We start from the raw sequence: 21621 nt of genomic DNA, 5'->3' as shown, positions 1-21621 counted from the left end.
ATCTCCCTAATTTTTTGATATTCTAGCTTGCTACCTATTGGGATAGTCCCTTGGAATGTGACCCTCCTATTCACAAATAAAACATTTTTTTGTAGCCATCAATTTCCTATGTTGTGCCAATGTTTTCAAGCCCTTTCTTTGATGTTTTGGCCTATTTTCAGGCTGATTTTCAGATCTGTTGCTTTTCTTATCCTTAAACCACTTTTTATTCAACTTCTCTCCATATCCTAGGAAGCTTGAATCCTTTCCATGCAGCAAAGCATTGGTTGTAGCAGAAGTCTCTATGAGTTGAGACATATTAGACATGGTGGATTTAATGTAAAACTCCTTGATTCCTTTTGGCAACCCATAAACATATTTTTCCACTTGCTCACGAATTTATATGTGGCGATAATAAGTAATAGGCAGCAATGCATCCCAAAACTTCTTATTATATTGCTCCAAATTCTTACATTCCTTAGTATCCAGCTTATTCCAAACTGTCATGATGTCCACCTCAAAGGTACTTGTCAACCAATTCGATGCAAACATTTGCTTGAATTGTATCCATGTTGATGGTGCTCTATCTTGCATCAAAGGAGTGGACCACCACTGTAATGCATTCCCTTTCAACAAAGTGGTTGCCTTTCGAATCTTTTAGGACTTGGTGAAGTTCCCTCTTGAATAGACTATATCAAACTGCTGAATGAAAGTTAAAGCTTTCAGTCTATCTCGTGTATCACTGAAGGATGCAAACTTCACTGCTTTTCCATTCTCATCATAGTCTTTTGCTCCGCCTTTGGGTTTCAAGTTGTCATATTGCAAAAAGGGTGCATTTGCTGAATTTACATCAAAACCAATGCCAAACGGAGCATTTGCATGACCAGCATTCATTCCTTGAGCCCCATAAGCATTTGGGGGTGTAGATGCAGTACCGAACATGCTACTTTATGTCCCACGAATCAAACCAATGGTGCCATACATAGGGTTTTGCATATTTCCAACCATGGAATACATTGGGCCTTGCAGACCATGCATTGGTTGCTGTATACCATAGAGATTTATGCCATACATTTCGGTATGTGATCCCTATCCAACCATAGCATGAAAAATCGTGCTTCCATCAAAATATCATGAATGCCCTATCATAGCATGCATGCCCGGCTGTCCAAAACCCATTGGATTGGCACTTCCGTGATGGCCTTGCATTTGCATTCCTTGCCCCATAGGTATCAACTGTTTTGTTTCATTACCATCTTTGGGAGCTTCAAATGAAGGGTTTGGCATTATCTTCGGTGCATCTTGCTATCTGAAAGGTGTAGAAGACGTCTTTTTCTTCTTGCCTTTGCTGTCCTTCTTTGGAGCATTCAAAAATCGGGTAAATTGAGGATTCTTTGCCAATTCATCAAAGAGATTTGTAGCTATCCTCATCCGATCTTGAACTCGTCATCAAATTCCTCTTCACTTTGCTGGTCATCAGCCTTCTTACGCCCTGAAGGCCGTGCATCTTGCCCAACAGCAACATTTTCAGCTTGCTGTCCATGGTCCAAGCCTTGTCCAAGGTCAGACATTGCATTTTCTTCATTTCCATGTGAGTGTTCATATTGAGAGGTATCATCACTGCTTGAGTTCATCTCACTGTATGAAGACATATTGTCATAATTTCTCAGTTGAGAGTAAAAATCAGCACTAGCACAAAGCTTTGGCTTGCAATCAGGTGCCTCAAGCCCACCAAATCAAGGGATTGAGTGGTATACCGGCAATGGAACCATGAATCGAGCCTTTCTTCCATGCATGGGTGGTAATTCCCTGATTACAACTTAGTTATAGCAACAACATTTATTACAAAACTGAGAAATGTAAATTAACTCACAATCTTGGACAATGGATACCTTGTTGGCTTCAAAATTGGTGCCCCTTTTGGTATTTCTTTAACTTAATTGAAGAAGAAGTTGATGTACAATGAGATTTTCCCAATCCCTTTCGGTATTCCAACTCCCTTTGCTGTCCAAAAATGACCAGTAAGCCTTCAATCTGATTTGCCCCTTGCTTTGGGCAGAAAATTGGCCTTCATCCGCTTTGATGGAGATGGAAAATGTCCCAAATTCATTGATTGGCTGGTCCCTCCGCTTGAATTTGATTGAAAACAGCTTCAGCCTTGCTGAATCCAAGTCTTGGAGCTTCCAATCTTTGGCACGCTTCTCGAAGCTGTTGCTAAACCCTAATTTCTGCTTGCAGATTAGGGTTACAGCAGAGAAATCTGAAATTTCTCAGCCTCTGATGATCTCAATGCTGTAATCTAAGAGGAGGGTTGTAGAAAGGTTGGGAGATGAGAGAAAATGTTGAGGAGAGAGAAAATTCAGGCTTTCTTCGCAAAGAACTGAAGAAAATCAGTCATTTACTGCTATTGCCTTGTCTCAACAGCTTGTAGATGCTATCACCTGCTGTTGATTGGTCTTCTTCTACCCCTGGCTATCTCAAAAGGTCCTCCATTGGCTGCAGATCAGACTAACAACATCTTCTCCCTCTTTCTTGCAAATTGAATGCACTAAAAATGCCTCTCTTTAGCCTCTAAAGATGTTTTTCAAACTTGCATGGGCATTTTTGACAAGTGACAGTCTTCCCAAATGATTTTTTCAGCATTATCCATAATTAAATATTCATTTTCAGTCTTTAAATACTGAAAATGAATCTAATAAATATTTCGATGTCTTGAAAAATAATATGATTGGCCAATAATTAAATTGTCTAGGCAACTTCCATTCTCAAGTGTCTCTGCACGATCTTTGACTTACCAGATTAGTGTTAGGTACTAGTAAACGCTACTTCTCTAGTATCACCAATTGACACTTATGGCCAAATGAATAACCTAGACTAACAATTGGCATAAAAAACCATAAGTACCTGTGCAAGATAACTTATAGCAAATTTTGCCTTTGACATCCCGTGATTTACTCAGGTCTTGGGCTTGTAAATTTACTGTAACTCTAATTACACCTCACAATGTGCAACATTTACTTAACCATGTGATTAATAATTAATTCGCATGTTAAGTAAGGTTAAAAAAATACATGTCTTCATGACAATATGTCTATCATAGGGTCACTACTTAGTGTACTAGTCACTGTGAGATGTATGTAGATGCGTATGGTTGTTTTTGCGGCTTTGAGACTATTCTTTCGTATTAGTTTGGGATCGGTTGGCATGAGCTTTTGCCTAAGTTTTGAGATCAAATTTTGATTAGTTTGAGACCCGTTTATGGTCACTTTTGGAATTAGTTTTGCATCGATTTGTTGATCAGTTTTTGCAACTAGTTTGTGACCAGTTTGAGGTCACATTTGCAACAGTTTGTGATCAGTTCTGAAATCAGTAAATGATCAATTTATGAACAGAATATAGTTAGTTTTCAATGGTTTAAAGCTGGTTCCATGGACAACAGCATGCTAATGAATGCCATTGGCAGTCTCAGCCATGGTTTATGTTGAGAATATGCTTTACTATGGTTGTAAAGTCAGAACAATTAAGAAACATGAGCTATAGATGCATCCAATGGGTGTCTAGCAATAGTTTTAGACTGATTTTTAGTTTTATGTTATATATATGCTGATTGGAAATTTTTAGCAGGTTTGGGGCATATGATATGGTTGGACAACAGTGGCGAATGTTATGACTATAATGCCTTATGGAAATTTTAGTGTAGTATGCTTTTCCTTTGGCACAATGTAGTGCAATAGAGGACGATTATAGAGATTTGAAGGGGATGGTTTGTTACACGAGGACGTGAAATTTTATTGCTTTGCTTAGCAGTTAATTAAAAGTTAATCAAATGTGCTAATGTGACTTGCATATGTGAGATGCAAGTCAATTATTTCACTGTGTGGGGCCTAGGACCTTGAGATATTAGTTAGTGCCAAAGGAAAAACCAAGCAGCAAATTGGTTTAGAGGTTTGCTGGTCAGTTTTGACAACAAGAGACACTTGGATTAGTAGAGGAGGTTAGAGGATCTCAACTGTACTTCATCCATTTGCAATAAAAGTTAAAGAAATACTACAAGGGGCGCGAGTTTTGGGGCCAAGAGACTGTGCAATGCCTAAGATTGCATGGTAAAGTGTGTATTTCACTTTTGTTAATTTGTTAATTGTTGTAATTAAGTGCTTAATTAGGTCATTTACCACCCTATACAAGAAGGAAGGGTGGTTTCAAGAGAAGATTGGGAGTCCTCACTTGATTGCTAATTAGTAAACGCCAATAGTAAATGGAAGCTTGGAGTGCAATAAACTAATGCTTGATTTGTTGATGGAGGGTTGGATATAGGTGTCTATTGATGGACGGCAACTGGAATTGTGATATCCGTTGGAGAGGGGTGTGGGCTGCAAAAAATAGTGTGCCAACAATTAGCAAAACAAAATGGGGTTTAGTGGTGGACATTTTGTCTATTTGTAGATGAATGGATCCTCTGTGGTCAGGGTTTGGCATGAGGGACACAAACACTCTTTAGGAAAGCGGTCATTTAGTGAAACTTTAGGTAATAAGCATGTTTTGGGGTTGTAAAAAAGAGCTAATCAATGTATAATGCATTTTTAAACTCAATACCCCCTATTGTAAAGAAATGCTCTACCACAAAAAACACAAAAATAATCGTATGACAAATGCAGAGACTAATAATGAACATAGTTAGTGTTAGGGTAACATAGAGACAATGAACATAGTAAATAATAATGAATGAATATTGAATAGAATACAATGTTCAATGTAGCAAACACGCTATGCAGTGAAGAATATTGACCCGCGAACTCTTGTGCCTTGAGGATGGCAAAGAGTTTGAGCTTGAGTGTGTCGTACTTTTGACGGATTTTGAAGCACAGCAAGGCAGCCTCCATATGTGTCTGCAGCAGCAAATGTGACAATAGTTTTCTATACTAGTGAAGAGACGAGCAGTTGAATGCTGGAAATCCGCAAACACAAGTAGCAATGATAACCTGATGTCGGCCTCTTGGCATCATCTTCATCATCAGAAACCATAGTTAGATACCCCTCTAGAGCTCTAATGTTATTTCATAGATGCTTTTTAAAAGAAAATCTTTCTTGGAGCCATTGAAGTGCATAATAGTTAGGTATCCCTCCAGGCTTGAGAGTTCTACTGTTGTTTCATAGATGCTTTTTAAAAGAAAGTCTTTCTTGAAGCCATTGAAGTGCCACACATGATGCATTGTAATGCACTTGCATAATCATTGTGAAGAAAATGGTCATGTGCTATCATTGAAGGGCATCGTCCCATTCTGTCGATTATTGCTCACTATATACCTCAAGAGAAAAAAGTTGCCCCCTCTCAATGTGGAAGGAAAGATGGAGGGAAGCACCCTCTCCCTATCAATCCAAAGTAGTAGGGGAGGTGCATCCATGGTGGTCTTGGATAGCAAGTACTTCAGAACCGAGCAGTTGACCGCCTTGATCAAAATATCTGCAAAATTGTCAGATAATGGGACACACTCTACGCAGATGGTGCCTAGCTTAATGTGCTCTTTGGTAAAGTGGAAGTAGACTCTAACATGCCATGTTTGTGGTGTGATGATTGGGTTACCAGCTAGTGTGATGGCACTCTAGTTGTCGCAATATATGACAATCGAAGAGTCACACAAAAAATGTAGAATAGCTAGGAGTCCCCTCAAGTAGAGCACCTCTAGGGTGATATCAAAGTAGGCTCGAAACTCTCCCTTAATGTTGGTGCCTTCAAAGAGGGCTCGATATTGTGCCTTAATTGTGGAAGCAATGGTTGTCTTTTGCTTATGGCTTGACCTAGAAATAGGAGTAGTGCCCAACAAGAACATGTAGTTACCGTGAGGTCGATGAGGGTTTAGATCTTGAGCCGGGTTCAAATTAGTGTCCTCTTGCAAAAGTAAACCATAACCATAATCTAGGGTTGTCTCCGTATGTAGTATAGATTGGTCTGTACTGTATGTATTTGTACGATTTAGTACAAAAAACATGCACTTCTTGGCCACTCTTCGTCAAGCCTACAATTTTCTTTTTCTTCTTTCTTTCTTATTTCTCTCTCCCCAAAGCCTCTCTTTCTCTCTCTCTCTCTCTCTCTCTCAAGCTTCTCACACCCTCTTTCTCTCAAGCCTCTCATCTCTCTCTCTCTCTCTCAACCTTCTTTCTCTCTCTAGCCTCTCCCTCTCTCTCAACCTTTGCTCTCTCAAGCCGACACTTCTCTTATTTGTTTGATCATTCATATATGATGTATCTACTCCCATCTGTGTAGTTGTAAGTTGTTGGTAGCAGTAGTGCATGTTGCACATGCAACATCAAGTTTTGGCATTTTACCCTCAAGTATTCATCTTATATACTTCAATATCATTGCTATTTAGACTTGAAACATGTATTCTATTATCTTTAGTCCAAAATAATCAAGTTTTTTTTTTCGTACTAATATTGTACCGTACCTTATAAAATCTTAAGGTACCATTTAGTATTATATTTTATCGTACCCTACTGTGTTATACCTTTCGTACTTGACAACTATGCATAAGTTAGACTTAAAGCATTTTCTTCGTTGTAAGCATTTGGATAATCAGGAATGCGATAGAGCATACTTGAAAACCCCTATAAGAAAAAATTATACCGAACATATCTCAACACTTATACAAGCAATCCAATGTGACATTTTTGGTGCATTGAAATACAGACTAAGTAAAGAAATAGAGTATGCAAGATTAAGCCTAGTAAGAATCAACTAGAGAAGTTTTCCTACAATAGATCTACAGGTGTGCTCATTGAAGGACTAATCTAGTAAATCCTTAGATAAGTTGATAGTGGGGTCAAGTGACATAGTTTCTCCATCTCGAAGAAATAGGACAACTAACCAAGGTCAGGCATCTCGAATGTGGAACAAAGTTGGGCCTTGATATATTAGATGGTGGTAGAATCTAAGTGAAGCTAGCCTTCCTTTTGTGGATGGGTAATTCCCTGATTACAACTTAGTTACCGCAACAACATTTATTTCAAAACTGAGAAATGCAAATTAACTCATAATCTTGGACAATGGACATCTTGTTGGCCCCAAAATTGGCACCTCTTTCGGTATTTCTTTAACTTAATTGAAAAAGAAGTTGATGTACAATGGGATTTTCCCAATCCCTTTTGGTATTCCAACTCTCCTTGCTATCCAAAATGACTAGCAACAAGTCTTCAATCTGATTTGCCCCTTGATTCGAGCAATCAATTGGTCTTCACCTGCTTTGATGGAGATGGAAAATGCGCCAAATTCATTGATTTGTTGGTCCCTCCATTGGAATTTGACTGAAAACAGCTTCAACCCTATTGAATCCAAGTCTTGGAGCTTCCAATTTTTGGCATGCGTCCTGAAGTTGATGCTAAATCCTAATTTGTGTTGTAGATTAGGGTTTATAGCAGAGAAATCTGAAATTTCTTAGCCTTTGGTGATCTCGATGTTGTAATCTTCTAAGCAAGGTTGGGAGATGAGAAAGAATGTTGAGGAGAGAGAAAATTTAGACTTTCTTCACAAAGAACTGAAGAAAATGAGTCATTTATTGTTGTTGCCTTGTCTCAACAGCTTGTAGTTATTGTCGCTTGTTGTTGGAAACCCTCTTCCCGCTGTTGCATGAAATAAATGTTGCTGCCAGGAGCCCAGATACTGTTGCATGTAGTTTGGGGATCCCCAGGAGCTGTCGCTTGTAGCCAATTGCTTTCAGCCAACTTGCTCTTTCCGGCTGGAAAAGGGAAGAAAAACAGTTCCAATGAGCTTCAACAGCTCTCTTCACAACATAATTTTTACATTTATCCTCTTCTTTAGCCTGCCACCAACCTTCATGGGCAAGTTTGCCGAATGGCAACCTTCCCAAATGGGTTTTTTGGCATTATCCATACTTAAATATTAATGTTCAATCTTTAAATATTGAAAATTAATCTAATAATTATTTTGGTGGCTAGAAAAATAATGTGATTAGCTAATAATTAAATTGGCTAGGCAACTTCCATTCCCGAGTATCTCTGTGCCATCTTTGACCATTAGATTGGCGTTAGGTATCATTAAACACCACTTCTCTAGTGTCACCAACAACTGACACTTATGACCGAATGAATGACCTAGGCCAACAATTGGCACCAGATATTGCTAAGTACCTATGCAGTATAACTTATAGCAACTTTTGCCTTTGACATCCCATGGTTTCCTTCGGGCTCTGGCTCGTAAATTTACTCTAGCCCTAGTTACACCTCACATGTGCAACATTTACTTAACCACATGATTAAAAATTAATCCGCATGTTAAGTGAGGTTTAAAAAATACATGTTAAGTTCTTGATTGCATTGCTAGATGCATCAAAAGCAAAATAGTGGATTAGAATTTTCATAAGGCATCATATTTAACACAACATTGTGCACTGTTGTTCAATCATTCCATATGTCCAACACACGTTGAAAATTACTAGCCAAAATAACATAACATAAGACTCGCAAAGAATCTCAAAAACATTGCCAGATTATCATGTGACATGTCTATTTCTCATGAGCTCAACTCATCAGGCAAAACCAAAACATAGCGTAGCATAAACCAAGCATAAACCATGGCTAAAACATCAATGGCATCATAACATATGCTCCTATCCACAAATCTAGCTGAATACCATTGAATAGTAATGATCATATACTAAAAGCACTCTTTAATCAATCCCCGATGATGATTAATCAATGTAAATGTACAATTTCAGAGCTGGAGTGAAAACCATACCCACGTGCATACCAAACATAGTAACTAGTACATTGAATAGTGATCTCTTGGCAAATATATTGTCAGTTACAGTACTTGGAATGTATGCTGAATACATCCGAGATCCACTACATCTAGAGCTGTCCATCAATGAGGAGCAGAGGTACTAGCTCCCTCATGAGCCTAAGGTAATACTCTCGACCCGTGCTCTGTTGAACTTGGTTGAGCCCAAGCTCTAACTGGGAAAGCGCCAACGTAAAGCTGCAACAAGTAAGGATGGTCTGCCAAGTCGTCCTCCTCCATTCATTTGGCATCCATCGGTGAATAATTGTGAAACTTCACTAAGTACCTTCTAGAAACCTTATCCCTAATCTTTTGCTCTTTGTTTGTCAAAATCTGCTTTGGTACTAGTATTTTATCGAGCCCTTCAACCTCAGGCTGAATTTTTGCAGATACATCCTCTGGCACATCACCATGAAAAGGCCTAAGGAAGCTCACATGAAAGGCATTGTGTATCCACCAGTGTGGAGGCAATTTCAGTCAATAGAATGCATCAATGATCCTCTCCAACACTTGAAATGGTCCATAGTATCTCATAGATAGCTTTGGATACAATCACTCTTTGCCCTTCATCTTTTTCAGCCGTCTTTTTAAAATGCAGCAATACATAATGGCCCTCTGCAAAGTGTAAAGCACGCTTGTGATGATCGACTGTCCTCTTTTGCTTATCTTGAGATCAGCTGCTAGTTATTGGATGTTGCTTCCCTGTCCCCAGAGGACATTGCCAGCCCTAGAGGATCTTAACATAGCACGTCTTCATCATCACCCAGCTGCTGGCTGCTGTTCGCCACCCTTCCAAGCTGCCTCAGTCTGCATTTTCCCCTGTGCAGCCTGCATTTACAACATTTGGTGGACAACCAGCTGACATCATCATTCCATCCTCATTTGTGACCTGATTGGGCTGTGTTTTCAGCCGGCATACCTGCATTATTGCCTAGAGCCTTCATTGATATGATACATCTAGCTGCTTGGAGGCCTGTGTTTTGCTCCCTATTGCTGTCTGCACCATCATTACCCTCAGTATACTGCTGCCGTTACTGCATTTTGGGATTTGTCTTGAGTACAATAGACACTTGGAGTTGTTCTCTGCCTTGGTCCTTGTTGAGACACTCGGGTTTAGGCCCCTTTGTATCACCTACATTGCTGTATACTCATCTTCATTGAGCATTCATTGCACTATGTGCATCATATTGCCATACCATCTTTGTTTCTCTTTGTTTCTCTTTGTTTGCCCCAGCATTTCTTTGCAATGCTAACCATCGCAAAAGTGCCAAGGGTTCAACAATCATAACCTCTTATTAGCTCCCACGGACAACAGCTCTCATGCCCAAGGTTTGTACCATGAAATGCCTAGTATATGTGCAACATGTAGAAAGTACACTGGTTAACACATATAGGCAAAACTCAAGTGAATGGTGTTGGCTGCCCAAAGATTACACCATAATGGGCAAAACATAGAAGGAAGGGTTCAACAATTCGATCGATGACACATGAGATGCCAAAATCAGCTCTAGGAGGCATCACTTGGCTTCATGCAGATTAGGCTGCTTAACAAACAGTGCAACTTTTGGTAATCCAATGCCGTGGTTGATGCAGTAGCGGAGTGGAGAACATGGAGAAAAGGAGAGGGAAGGAGCAACAGCTGCACATGAGGGAGATGTCACTTCTAATAAGTAGAAAGAGGCAGCAGTTCCGGCATTGTCTTGGAATGCTCTTGTTCCTTCTGGTGGCTTGTTTGGCGGCTTACTGTAGTTGAGGTAGTTGATGCAGTTACAATCAGACCCCTCAATTTTATAGTATGTATGTGGATTTGAGTTATCTGCACTTGTTTTTGTTGTCCAGATTGGTCTTGTTTGCTTGGGCTGCATAGGAATATTTTCAGTTGGAATTTTGAAATTTATAAATGGAGAATTGTATTTTTAAAATCGTGTCTTGAATTTCTTGTCTGTCCAAGCTTTAATGATGGCTTTTTTACTTTTTGAAAGGTGGATGTGCAGTTTGCAGTACGATAGTGCTTGGCTCTTTTGGTTTTTGAAAAATGGGATTGCAATTTGCACTAGAGTTTTTCTTTCAAGTTTGAAAAACATTTTTAGTGTATGTGCATAATGATGTTTTCAGTTGGAATTTTGAATTTTACAAATGGAGAATCCCCAAGCTTGAATGATGGATTTTTTAGTTTTTGAAAGCTGGGCTAGTACGGCAGCACTTGGCTCTTTTGCTTTTTGAAAAATGGGCTTGCAGTTTGCAGTGGGGTTTTCCTTTTAATGTTTAAAAATATTTGTAGTGTTGTAACACAATTGCAGTATTGATGCTTCATGTTAATTCCAGATTCTATTCAACATTGCATTTGATGTACCAAAAGGTGGCTCTTTCAACACTGTTTACGAGACCTACCATGGTGCTTGCATCAATATTCAGGTGGTAAAAAGTGTTATGTTTGAGGAGTTTGAACTTACTGCGAGTTGTGTACCATGTGTTTTCTTTTTACAACCAAACTCATATAACAATCCATCACTTGATTGTTGAGGGGGGAAGAGAAAAGAAACATGCCGATTATGAAGGTTGATAACTATAATAGCTCCATTAAGCAGAAGGGATACTGATGAGATGAGCCCCTTGTACTGACTGTTGGCCCACTGCCTGGCACCTGCCAGCCAGCAACTAGCCCACTGCCCTTCCGCCTGTGCTGCCTTTGTGCCTCCTTTCCATTTGCATCCTTGCCATCCTGCCACCATCCCCTGTTGTATTGCTCACGAGAAGTCCAGCCATCTGCACCTAGGTTTTGCCCCTTCCCCTGTAAAGAAATACTTGAGCAAAGAAGATAAACACAAAGTGTATGACAAAGCACAAATGATAAACTTTAGAACTCAAAGGTGAAGAGTAACTCAGACAGATGTGAATGAATGATGAAAACACACCATGCTAAGTGAATACAATGACCTCAAACCTCTGTGTCAGTGTGTGGATCAAGGTAGAGATGAACTCAAAGAGTGTTGTATTCTGAACGGATCCTGAAATGCAGTAGGCAGCGCTTGTGAGGCTGAAAACAGGTAGTGGTAGCAGGGTAGTCTGCACAATGCTGAAAATGCAAACCGGAGCAGCTCCAGATGATGGCTGCAGAAAAAATACATACTTGCTGTATACTATTACAACAAGCTAATTGACTGTGAAACTCTATGCCAATTGCCATTTGATGATATTTGGGTACTTCAGTGGATGTATTGATGTATGACATTGATGCTATGCACGCGGATATGCTTATGGAATGTCTTGAGCTTCGCATTTGAGCTTGGTTACATGTATGACAGCTTTAGCTAGTTGCTATAGTGATCATTGACATTACGGGCTTGAAGATTCTCTTGGGTTTTATGCTCTCGGCTCTATGTTTGATGTATGTAGGATTTTGGATGGCCATGTACTTGATATTTTGAGCTTGCATTGCTCATTAAGCATTCGGTTTTGTTCCAGTGGGAGTCACTTGAGCTACTTAGCTATTTTGCATTTGAGGAGAGCTTTGGGTTTATGCAGTTGAGCTTACTTCAGTGTGATCGTGGGACTTGGTTGAGTTATGTATGTGCTCTCCAAATGCTATTTGGATGTAGTTGTCGCTTAGTGGGCTGATTTGATTCATGCTTTGAGCTAGTACCTATCTCTGTCAGGTTGTTTTTAGTGATGTATTCATTCTGCTTGGCTATGTGTTGAGCTTCTTTACACTTGCTCAATCAGTTGTGTATCTAGCAGTTCTCTTCTGCTATCTTGAGACCTACTTTATGCATGATAGTTATGCCTATTGGATGTATCCCACTCTGATACATTGAGTTTGACAATTCTCAATACTTGTCGCATGCTCAGTGGTTGCTAGTGGTTTGTTCATACCCCACTTCTTGTAGGATACACTTGGTAGTTACAGTTTGGATTATATCAGTTTATTGCTCACACCTGGCTTTGGATTTACTACGGTCATTGTTTTCAGCTTGCTGTAATTGCATTGGATTTACTACGGTCATTGTTTTCAGCTTGCTGTAATTGCAAGTTTATGCATCATTTATGAGGGAAAATGCTTTGACTTGACCGCCATTCTTTGGTAGTTAGTGGACAGCCCTACTCTTTGTAGGTTTTCGTCTGTCATGCACTATTTTGGTTGTGATTTTGGCCTGTTTTGCTGTCATTTACAGCAATCTGTTTGTCTTGGACTATGCTTTCATCCATTACATTATGGCTGGTGGGTCGAATGATAGTGCTATCTTCAATATTGATAAGTTGGATGGTACAAATTATAGCTATTGAAAGACATAAATTAGACTGGTTCTAGTGCAAAAAAGTGCAGATTAAGCCATTGAGACTTGCGGATGTAAAGCACGAACGATTTGATGCAGAGGATTAGACTGAACTAGATGAGTTGTGTAAATCTACGATCATTTTGTCACTCTCTAAGCAGGTTTTCTATAATGTTGTCTCTCAAGGGTAGACTGCCCGATAGTTATGGGAGAAGTCCTACTTCGCAAATGTATTGGCTAAAGCAACTCATGGACCTTCATATGATGGAGGGGACTTCCATGTCTGCACACTTAAATGGGTTTCTCCCTTGTTCATGTTGGTTATATTGCTTGAGTGTCATGGGACACATTCTGTATTGCTATGTGTGCAAATATACCTTCTGATGGGCTGAAATTACAAGATATAGAGGGTGTACTCTTGAATGAAGAGGTTAACAGAAAGACTGTTAATGCTTTGACGGTCAGAGGCAATAATGGTAACAACGGTAATAACCGCCGTGGAAGAGACTCTTAGAAGTCTCGTTCTTAGTCACATGGATAGTCTCGTAGTAAGTCATGTGGCCATAAGTTCGCACTAACTTATCATTATTGTGGGAAGCAAGGTCATTTTCAGCCACAATGCCGTAAAATGCGTGATGACAAGCACAAGGAGAAGAAAAAAGGCAAAGTATAGGAAAAGACTGATGATCGCAACATTGTCCCTAGCAAGTCGAGCATTAAGATTGAAGAGATTAATGTCATACATGTTGATTTTGATGAGGATTACATACTTGCAACTTCTTCTCTTGATGTTTCATATTTGATTAATATCTCGTACACCTATGCTCCGTGCTAGCTAATTGATTCAGGTGCTTCATTTCATGTTACCCCTCATCAATAGTGGTTCCACTACTATCGTAGTATGACAGGATCTATCAAATTGGGCAATGACTTGGCATTAGATATTGTTGGTATTGGAGATGTCCAGTTGCAGTTTCCTTCAGGCAGTGTTTACTTTACATGACATACGCCACGTTCTGGCTTTGACTAAAGGCCTACTTTCTCTTGGAGAGTTGGATGATGTAAACTATGTTGTCTCTTTTGGTGATTCCTCATGGAAGATTGCTCATGTAAATCTTGTCTTAGCACGAGGTGCTAAGTGTGGCACTCTTGATCCCTTGTATTTAGTCTATCGACCATGTTTTGGTTGTGACTGTAGTACCACATGTATCGTTATGGCATCGTTGCCTTGGACATGTGTTATTAAAGGGAATGAAAATGCTTACTTGTTCGCAGTATCTTTCGCCCCTTAACTATAGTGTTTTGATTCTTTTGATCATTGTCTTTATGGGGCAAGCAGACGTGTAGTTTGCATAAGAAGTTTAGCATTACGCATATGGGTGAGTCTCTGGCTCTTATTCATTTCGATGTTTATGAATCTATGCCTTGCAAGTTGTTAGGTGGCGCGGAGTATTTCGTTACTTCTATTAATAATTACTCACATAAGGACTTGGAATACCCCATAAAGCAAAAATCAAAAGTCTTGGCTACGTTTTAGCATTGGCTTGCTCTTGTTGAGAACTAGTCTAGGTATAGGATGAAATGTCTTCGATATAACAATGGGCGTAAATATGTATCTAAAGCCTTTGAGGAGTTTTGTGATGAGAGAGGCATTAAGTATTAATTGACTGCCGAGACAAGATTGAGGGTTGAAGATGGGAAACCCCCCCCCCCCCCGAAGGAATGTATTTCAGCTCAACCCAAGTCCCTTAGGGAAGAGCTCAGTTACAATCAACCTGAGAGTGAGGAGAAGTAATTCTCACTCTCACAAGATCATGCAAAGATGTATAAACACACATGCATTATCTATTATGCAATGATAAGAATTGATTTCTTTACAGTATGAGAGAAGAAAGAGGGAAAATCAGCCTTTGTTCATCGTTGATCAGCAGTACATGGATAGGGCTTGCTTCTTGTTGCTAAAATGGAAGAAAGAGCTCGAGAAGGAGGTGCTGTAATGAATTTACAGGCTTGCTGTCCTGTAAAATAGTAGTGATAGAAGAGGGAATATGGAGGAATTTGATAATGGAGAAGTGGGGGATGATGATGGGGATGGATGGGGCCAGTTTCTGGCTATCTATGGGTGCTGTACATGAGTTTACAGCAAAGAAAAATGATGCTGAATGAAGAAAAACGAGCTCTTATTTATAGGAGAGGGAAGAGCTAGTACAAAAGGGGAAAGTGGAGTAGCACAAGTGTCCAGCCACATGTCATGAGATGTGACAAGTGGTAGGACTCTTGGAAACTTGTGTGACAAGTGTCTTGACACTTGTCTCTTCTCTATGGCCTTCCTTTTTGGGCTGAATACTGTCAAGAATAGAAATAACCAAATTTAGTAAGCACAGTCAGAGTACAGAATTTTTACTATTTTTAGAATGACATCCCTATTTTTTAGGACTAGCATTTTTAGGCTAATTCAAGGCTCCTAAAATTTAGGGATCCTCCCAATATGGGTGTCATATGAAAGCTTTTTCCGTGTTTATCGCAAAAACGGTATCAGAATCTTCATGTGACTTTGCTATGCAAAGAAATGTGCATTTCAAGCTTTCAACCTACACATGTTCATTGTACAAGCATTTCATGATCATGCCATCTTGTTGATTGTAACTGTCTGTTTTGGCGGATCTAGCCCACACTTCAAGGCATCAATCCTTTCTGTGTGCGAGTCTAACCCTGATATGCGTGAGTTCTGGTCACAAGCGTCCAATCGGGCCATATAGATGGAAGTGTGAACTATCTTTTCTCTAACCCACCGCATGGGTCCACCATAACCTGTGACCACTCATCAGTGGCCAGATCCAATGCACTTTTCTTTATATCTAATTAGTGCAAAGAAAACAAATTTAATAAATCATTATATAGACAAATTAATGAAAAAGGATACAAATTCTGTTTCTATAGAGTTGTGACAGCCCTCTGGCTTTTATTCAGCTGTCCTCAGCTAAAAAGCTTCTTGATATGGCTGAAGAATGTCTGGGTAATCCTTCATGAATTTTTCATCTACCCACTGTGCATCTATTGTGGGTAGATTCTTGAATTTTAGTAAGAATTTTCGTGTCGCAAGGCCACTTCTCGTGGTTCAATCCTTGTGAAACAAAATCTGTTCAGGTTCCAAGAGTTGCTCTGTTTCTTCAACTTCTGGGGGATCTTCAGTAATGGGTTCCTTTGGTTCTGGTCCTATGTAAGGTTTTAGCAAACTTACATGAAAAGCATTGTGTATTTTCCAATGAGCAGGAAGCTCAAGTCGATAAGAAACTTTATTTATTTTCTCAATCACTTTGAAGGGTCCAAAGTATCTACTGGAGAGCTTTGGAAAAGATGAATTTTGACCGGAACCTTGTTTGAGCCTGCTTTTATCAAACTTTAGCAAGACATATTGACCTTTTTCAAAAGCCAAAGGTCTTCTTCGTTTATCTGCTTGCTTCTTTTGTCGCTATTGGGCAACTTTGATAGTGGCTCGAACTTGATCCATTGCTGTTTTAAATCTGAAGCAAACTCATCAGCAGCAAAAATCTTATCTTTAGTGCGAATAATTGGAGGAGGAATCACTTTATCCTGTACTATTTCATTTGGAGCTTTCCCTGTGCATGAGTGCATTGTATTGTTGTAAGCAAACTCCAATAATGGAAGATATTTCTCTCATTGTGACTTATGTTCACTAACATAAGCTTTTAACATATCCAAAAGAGTGAGATTCATCACCTCTTTTTAGCCGTCAGTTTGAGGATGAAAAGCTGAGGAGGATTTTAAAGTGGTTCCCAAATTCTCAAATAAAGCATGCCAAAAGTTACTTGTGAATTTGGAGTCTCTATCTGAAATGATCTCAGAAGGCATATCATGTAATCTGAAGATATGTTGAATGAAAAGTCTTGCAACTTGTGTGGATTTCAATGTTTTATGACATGGAATAAAATGTAATTGCTTGCTGAATCGATCAATTATGACCCAAATCATATCATGACCTTGAGGTGTTTTTGGAATACCTGAGATGAAATCCATTGTGATAGATTTCCATGGATCTTTGGGCACTGGAAGAGGTTGCAACAATCCTGGAATCTTCTGCCTATCATATTTGGATTTTTGGCATACCAGACAAGCCTCAATGAAGTTATGTGTATCTCTTCATAATGTTGGCCAATAAAAGTAGTGCTCAATTGCACTTAGAGTGGCTGCCCTCCCTCTATGCCCTGCATAAGGGGGTTCATGACTTTCTTTAAGCACCTTTTTGTCGAACAGGATGAGTGACACAAAGGCGATTGTTCATGAGAAGGTAACCGTCTTTGATGGAATAATCTGGATGAGAACCTCCTTGCTGTAAATTTGACCAAATTGCTGCAAAATCAGTATCTTCATCATAAGTATTCTTCATCGTTTGAAAATCTTCATGATGAGCCACTGTAATAGTTGCAATGCGAGGCACTCTAGAAAGTGCATCAGCAACTACATTTTGTTTCCCTGCAGTGTACATAATTTGAAAATGAAACATAGACAAGAAATTTTCCCATCTTGCATGTTTCTCTTGCAAATGCTTTTGAGTCTTGAAATACTTCAAGCTTTGATGATCGGTTTTAATAAGGAATTCATTGCCTAAAAGATAATGTTTCTATATCTTTAAAGCATGAACCACTGCTAAGAGCTCCTTTTCATAAATGTCATACCTTTTCTCCACATCATTTAGACGGCGGCTTTCAAAGGCTAGGGCATGGTCTTCTTGATTTAGCACTGCACCAATACAATCACCGTAAGCATTTGCTTCCACCACAAATGGTTTTACCAAACCTGGAATGATAAGAGCAGGTCCAGAAGTAAGAGCTGTTTTCAGCTTTGTGAAGGCTGTCTTCTCTTTTTCCTTCCATTGGAAAGAGGTATTCTTCTTTCTAAGGTCATGAAGTGAAGAAGCCATATGTGCAGAATGCTTGATGAAGCGGCGGTAATAAGAGCATAAGCCAAGAAATGATCGCACCTCATGTACATCATGAAGATGAGGCCATTCTTGGATTATCTTGATCTTTTCAGGATCCATCTGAATCCCTTCAGAAGATATGACATGCCCAAGGTAATTTATTTTATGCATGAAAAATTCACTCTTTTTACCATTTACCAAGAGTTGATTTTGTTGAAGTAATTATAGAACAATCTCCAAGTATTGATGATGCTCCTCTTCATTCTTGCTAAAGACAAGAATATCATCAAAGAAAGTACTGACATATTGTTGATCCTCTCTAAAGATGCGCTCCATCATTCGATTAAAGGTGGCTGGTGCATTGGTTAATCCGAAAAGAACCACCAAGAATTCATAAAGACCGTATGAAGTGCGGAAAGTAGTTTTGTGTACATCTTGTGATATTACCCTAATTTGATGATAACCACTCTTTAGATCAATGCGGCTGAAAACCTTTGAGCCTCCTAGACGATCCAAAATGTCGTCAATTCTAGGAATAGGAAACCGATTCTTTAGAGTGATTTTGTTGAGGGCTTGATAATCAATGCACTTCCTGAATGTGCCATCTTTCTTTTGAACAAGAAGAACCGGTGAACAAAATGGTGAGCTACTTGACCTAATTAGCCCACGGTCGAGTAGGTCTTTGACTTGCTTTTTGATTTCTTCTTGTTGAGGACGGCACGGTATGGTGCTATATTAGTAGGAGAACTGTCCGGAATAATATCAATATGATGGTCTTCTGGCCTTTCTGGGGGAAGCTGATAAGGAAGATCTTCCGAAAAACAATCTTTATACTTTTCCAAGAGCTGAAGTCGCTCTTGGTTTTCAGCATTCATATTATCTTTTACATCAGTGACATAAAACAAACAATATTGAACACAATCCTTAATTGCTCTAGAGACTTGCATATGGCTTACCATAGGTATGGTGTCTCCAGAAACTCCAGCTTGGATCTCGTACTTCTTGCCTTTGTTGGTGAGTTTTACCTTCTTTTTCTGAGAGAAGATGGTTGAATCTACTCTATGATTCCAGGGCATGCCAAGAATTACATCGCAACCATCAAGGTCTCCGATACAGAAGGTATCTTTGTCACTGTAGCCTTGAATTTGAAACTTGAGCTTGCCAATGTAGGGTGTCACAGTCTTCACTGTGTCACCTTCATCGGCATTTAAAGCTTGGCGAACTTCTGCCGGAGTGTCCATCTCTTCATTCTTTAATCCAAGCTCTTTAGCTAATTGCAAGGAAATGACATTTTCATTCGTCCCAAGATCTATCAAGAATAGTGCTTGCTTACCTTGCAACTGTCCCGAAGCTTATAATAATTTGCGCATCTCTGGAGTGTGAGTTGTGTTTGCAACTACATCACTGATAGCATTGATTTTCACTGGCGACTTAGGCTTGTTGTCAGAAACCTTGCTTTGTCCTTTGTTTGGACATTGCTTCGCTATGTGGCCTGTTTGTTCACATTTAAAACACTTCTCTTCTTTCATGAAGCACTGCTTTTCTTCTTCGGAAAGTTGCTTTGCTTGTGGGTATAGATTGGAGCGAAATTGAGGAGCATTAGGAGGTGCATAGGGCTTCATCTTCTTTTGATTTGATGGCTGCTTTTGCCGCTGTTTTTGTTCTTCATTTGGGGCTGAATACTCCTCATCATCAGCTACTCTCTTCTTATCATTCTTTTGGAATGATTTGTTGCCATCGTGCTCCATTTCCCATGTCTCAGCATGGTCAATGAGTTCCCTGAGATTAGAACAATGATAATGATTAAGAGCAGTACGAAGTTTAAAATGCAAACCTCATTGAAACTTCCTAAGCTTTTTCGAATTGCTGATCTTCTTGAAATGTTGGACCTTTCAAAAGTAGCTTCCAAAATCTCTTGGTATAGTCACCAAGTGACTCATTTTTCCTTTGCCAAAGCCGATCCCATTCCATTTTTATATTTCTTTTGAAATGAACAGGAAGAAATTGGCTTTGTATCATGTGAACAAAGGACCGCCATGATTTTGGGGCACCATGATTATATTCCAACCCCGTCCACCAAGTATGGGCTAAGTCGGTCAAATGTAAAGCTGCAAACTTAATCTTTTCTTTTTCTTTATACTTGTCACGACCATTCAAAATTTGAAATTGACGAATAAACTTCAGAAGAAGATCAGGATTTCGGGAACCATCATATATACTAAACTTGATCTTCTTTTCAATTTGAGATAGTGACTTAGTCTTCTTCTTCTTCTTATGCCTTTGTCCAGGCCCGGATCTTGAGGTTGAAGATGATGAAGTGCTTGATGGGGATGAAGATGGAGACGAGGGTGAAGAATGTCAATGCCTTTGACGATGATAAGGTCTTCCATGAGAAGGGTGTGACTCTTCATCACTAGAAAAGGGTCCATCAGAGTAGGCGCCAGATGACTTTGAAGAGGAGGATGAGCTTCGACGCGATCTCTTTCTTTGTCTTAAAGTAGAATGGGACTGCCTCTTAGAAGTAGTTGGACTTTTTGATCGGCTCCTTTCATTGGTATGGCTTTGTCTCCTTGAAGCAGATGGGCTTCTTTTCTTGAATTCTTTGGGATTCTTAACTTTTTCTAGTTTGAGAAGTTGCTCACGAATTTGTTGATTCTCCTCTCTAAGACTTTGAATGGCTTGAAAGATAGCACTCGACTGATTCATTGAGACTCTAAGAAAAATATGCTCAAGCACTCAATGCAAGGGCTGAAAATAAACAAACTTATAATTGTAAGCACTACCAGTGTTGGGGTGAGGACCGAGCCAAAGCTCTGATACCATTGTAAACGCCCCGAACAACGTAGTATGCTTAACAATTATGATATTCGCTTGTTTTCGAGATTTAATATAAAAGAGAATGAACACTTAAAGCTGAAAATGAAAATTACTCACAAAATTACAGCCATGAAAATGTAAAAGGAATGGAGAAAAGATTGAGGGTTGAAGATGGGCAACCCCCCCCGCCGAAGGAATGTATTTTTGCTCAACCCAAGTCCCTTAGGGAAGAGCTCAGTTACAATCAACCTGAGAGTGAGGAGAAGTAATTCTCACTCTCACAAGATCATGCAAAGATGTACAAACACACATGCATTATCTATTATGCAATGATAAGAACTGATTTGTTTACAGTATGAGAGAAGAAAGAGGGGAAATCAGCCTTTCTTCATTGTTGATCAGGAGTACATGGATAGGGCTTGCTTCTTGTTGCTAAAATGGAAGAAAGAGCTCGAGAAGGAGGTGCTGTAATGAATTTACAGGCTTGCTGTCCTGTAAAATAGTAGTGATAGAAGAGGGAATATGAAGGAATTTGATAATGGAGAAGTGGGGGATGATGATGGGGATGGATGGGGCCAGTTTCTGGCTATCTATGGGTGCTGTACATGAGTTTACAGCAAAGAAAAATGATGCTGAATGAAGAAAAACGAGCTCTTATTTATAGGAGAGGGAAGAGCTAGTACAAAAGGGGAAAGTGGAGTAGCACAAGTGTCCAGCCACATGTCATGAGATGTGACAAGTGGTAGGACTCTTGGAAACTTGTGTGACAAGTGTCTTGACACTTGTCTCTTCTCTATGGCCTTCCTTTTTGGGCTGAA

The 21621-nt window shown here is 39.5% G+C and overlaps 1 protein-coding gene across 10 annotated transcripts in view; it reads left to right on the top strand.

Moving 5' to 3' along the window:
- LOC148031726 (Vacuolar protein sorting-associated protein 26) overlaps positions 1-21621 on the top strand; it is a 151595-nt gene that overhangs the window by 65788 nt on the left and 64186 nt on the right. For 9 of the 10 annotated variants that reach the window (XM_087685310.1, XM_087685312.1, XM_087685311.1 and 6 more), the window contains one exon: positions 11096-11185. The exons of the other annotated variant lie outside the window; for it this stretch is intronic. In XM_087685310.1, coding sequence (XP_087541436.1) covers positions 11096-11185 — 90 coding nt within the window. The remainder of the gene's footprint in view (positions 1-11095; positions 11186-21621) is intronic. 10 annotated transcript variants of the gene reach the window in all.

This window comes from Lygodium microphyllum, chromosome 9 (genome assembly GCF_053477565.2).
Source record: "Lygodium microphyllum isolate KBCC chromosome 9, Lygodium_microphyllum_v1.1.10, whole genome shotgun sequence".
NCBI classification, from domain to species: Eukaryota; Viridiplantae; Streptophyta; class Polypodiopsida; order Schizaeales; family Lygodiaceae; genus Lygodium; species Lygodium microphyllum.
The sequence above is the reverse complement of the archived record's forward strand: the minus strand, read 5'-3'. Positions and strand labels throughout refer to the sequence as shown.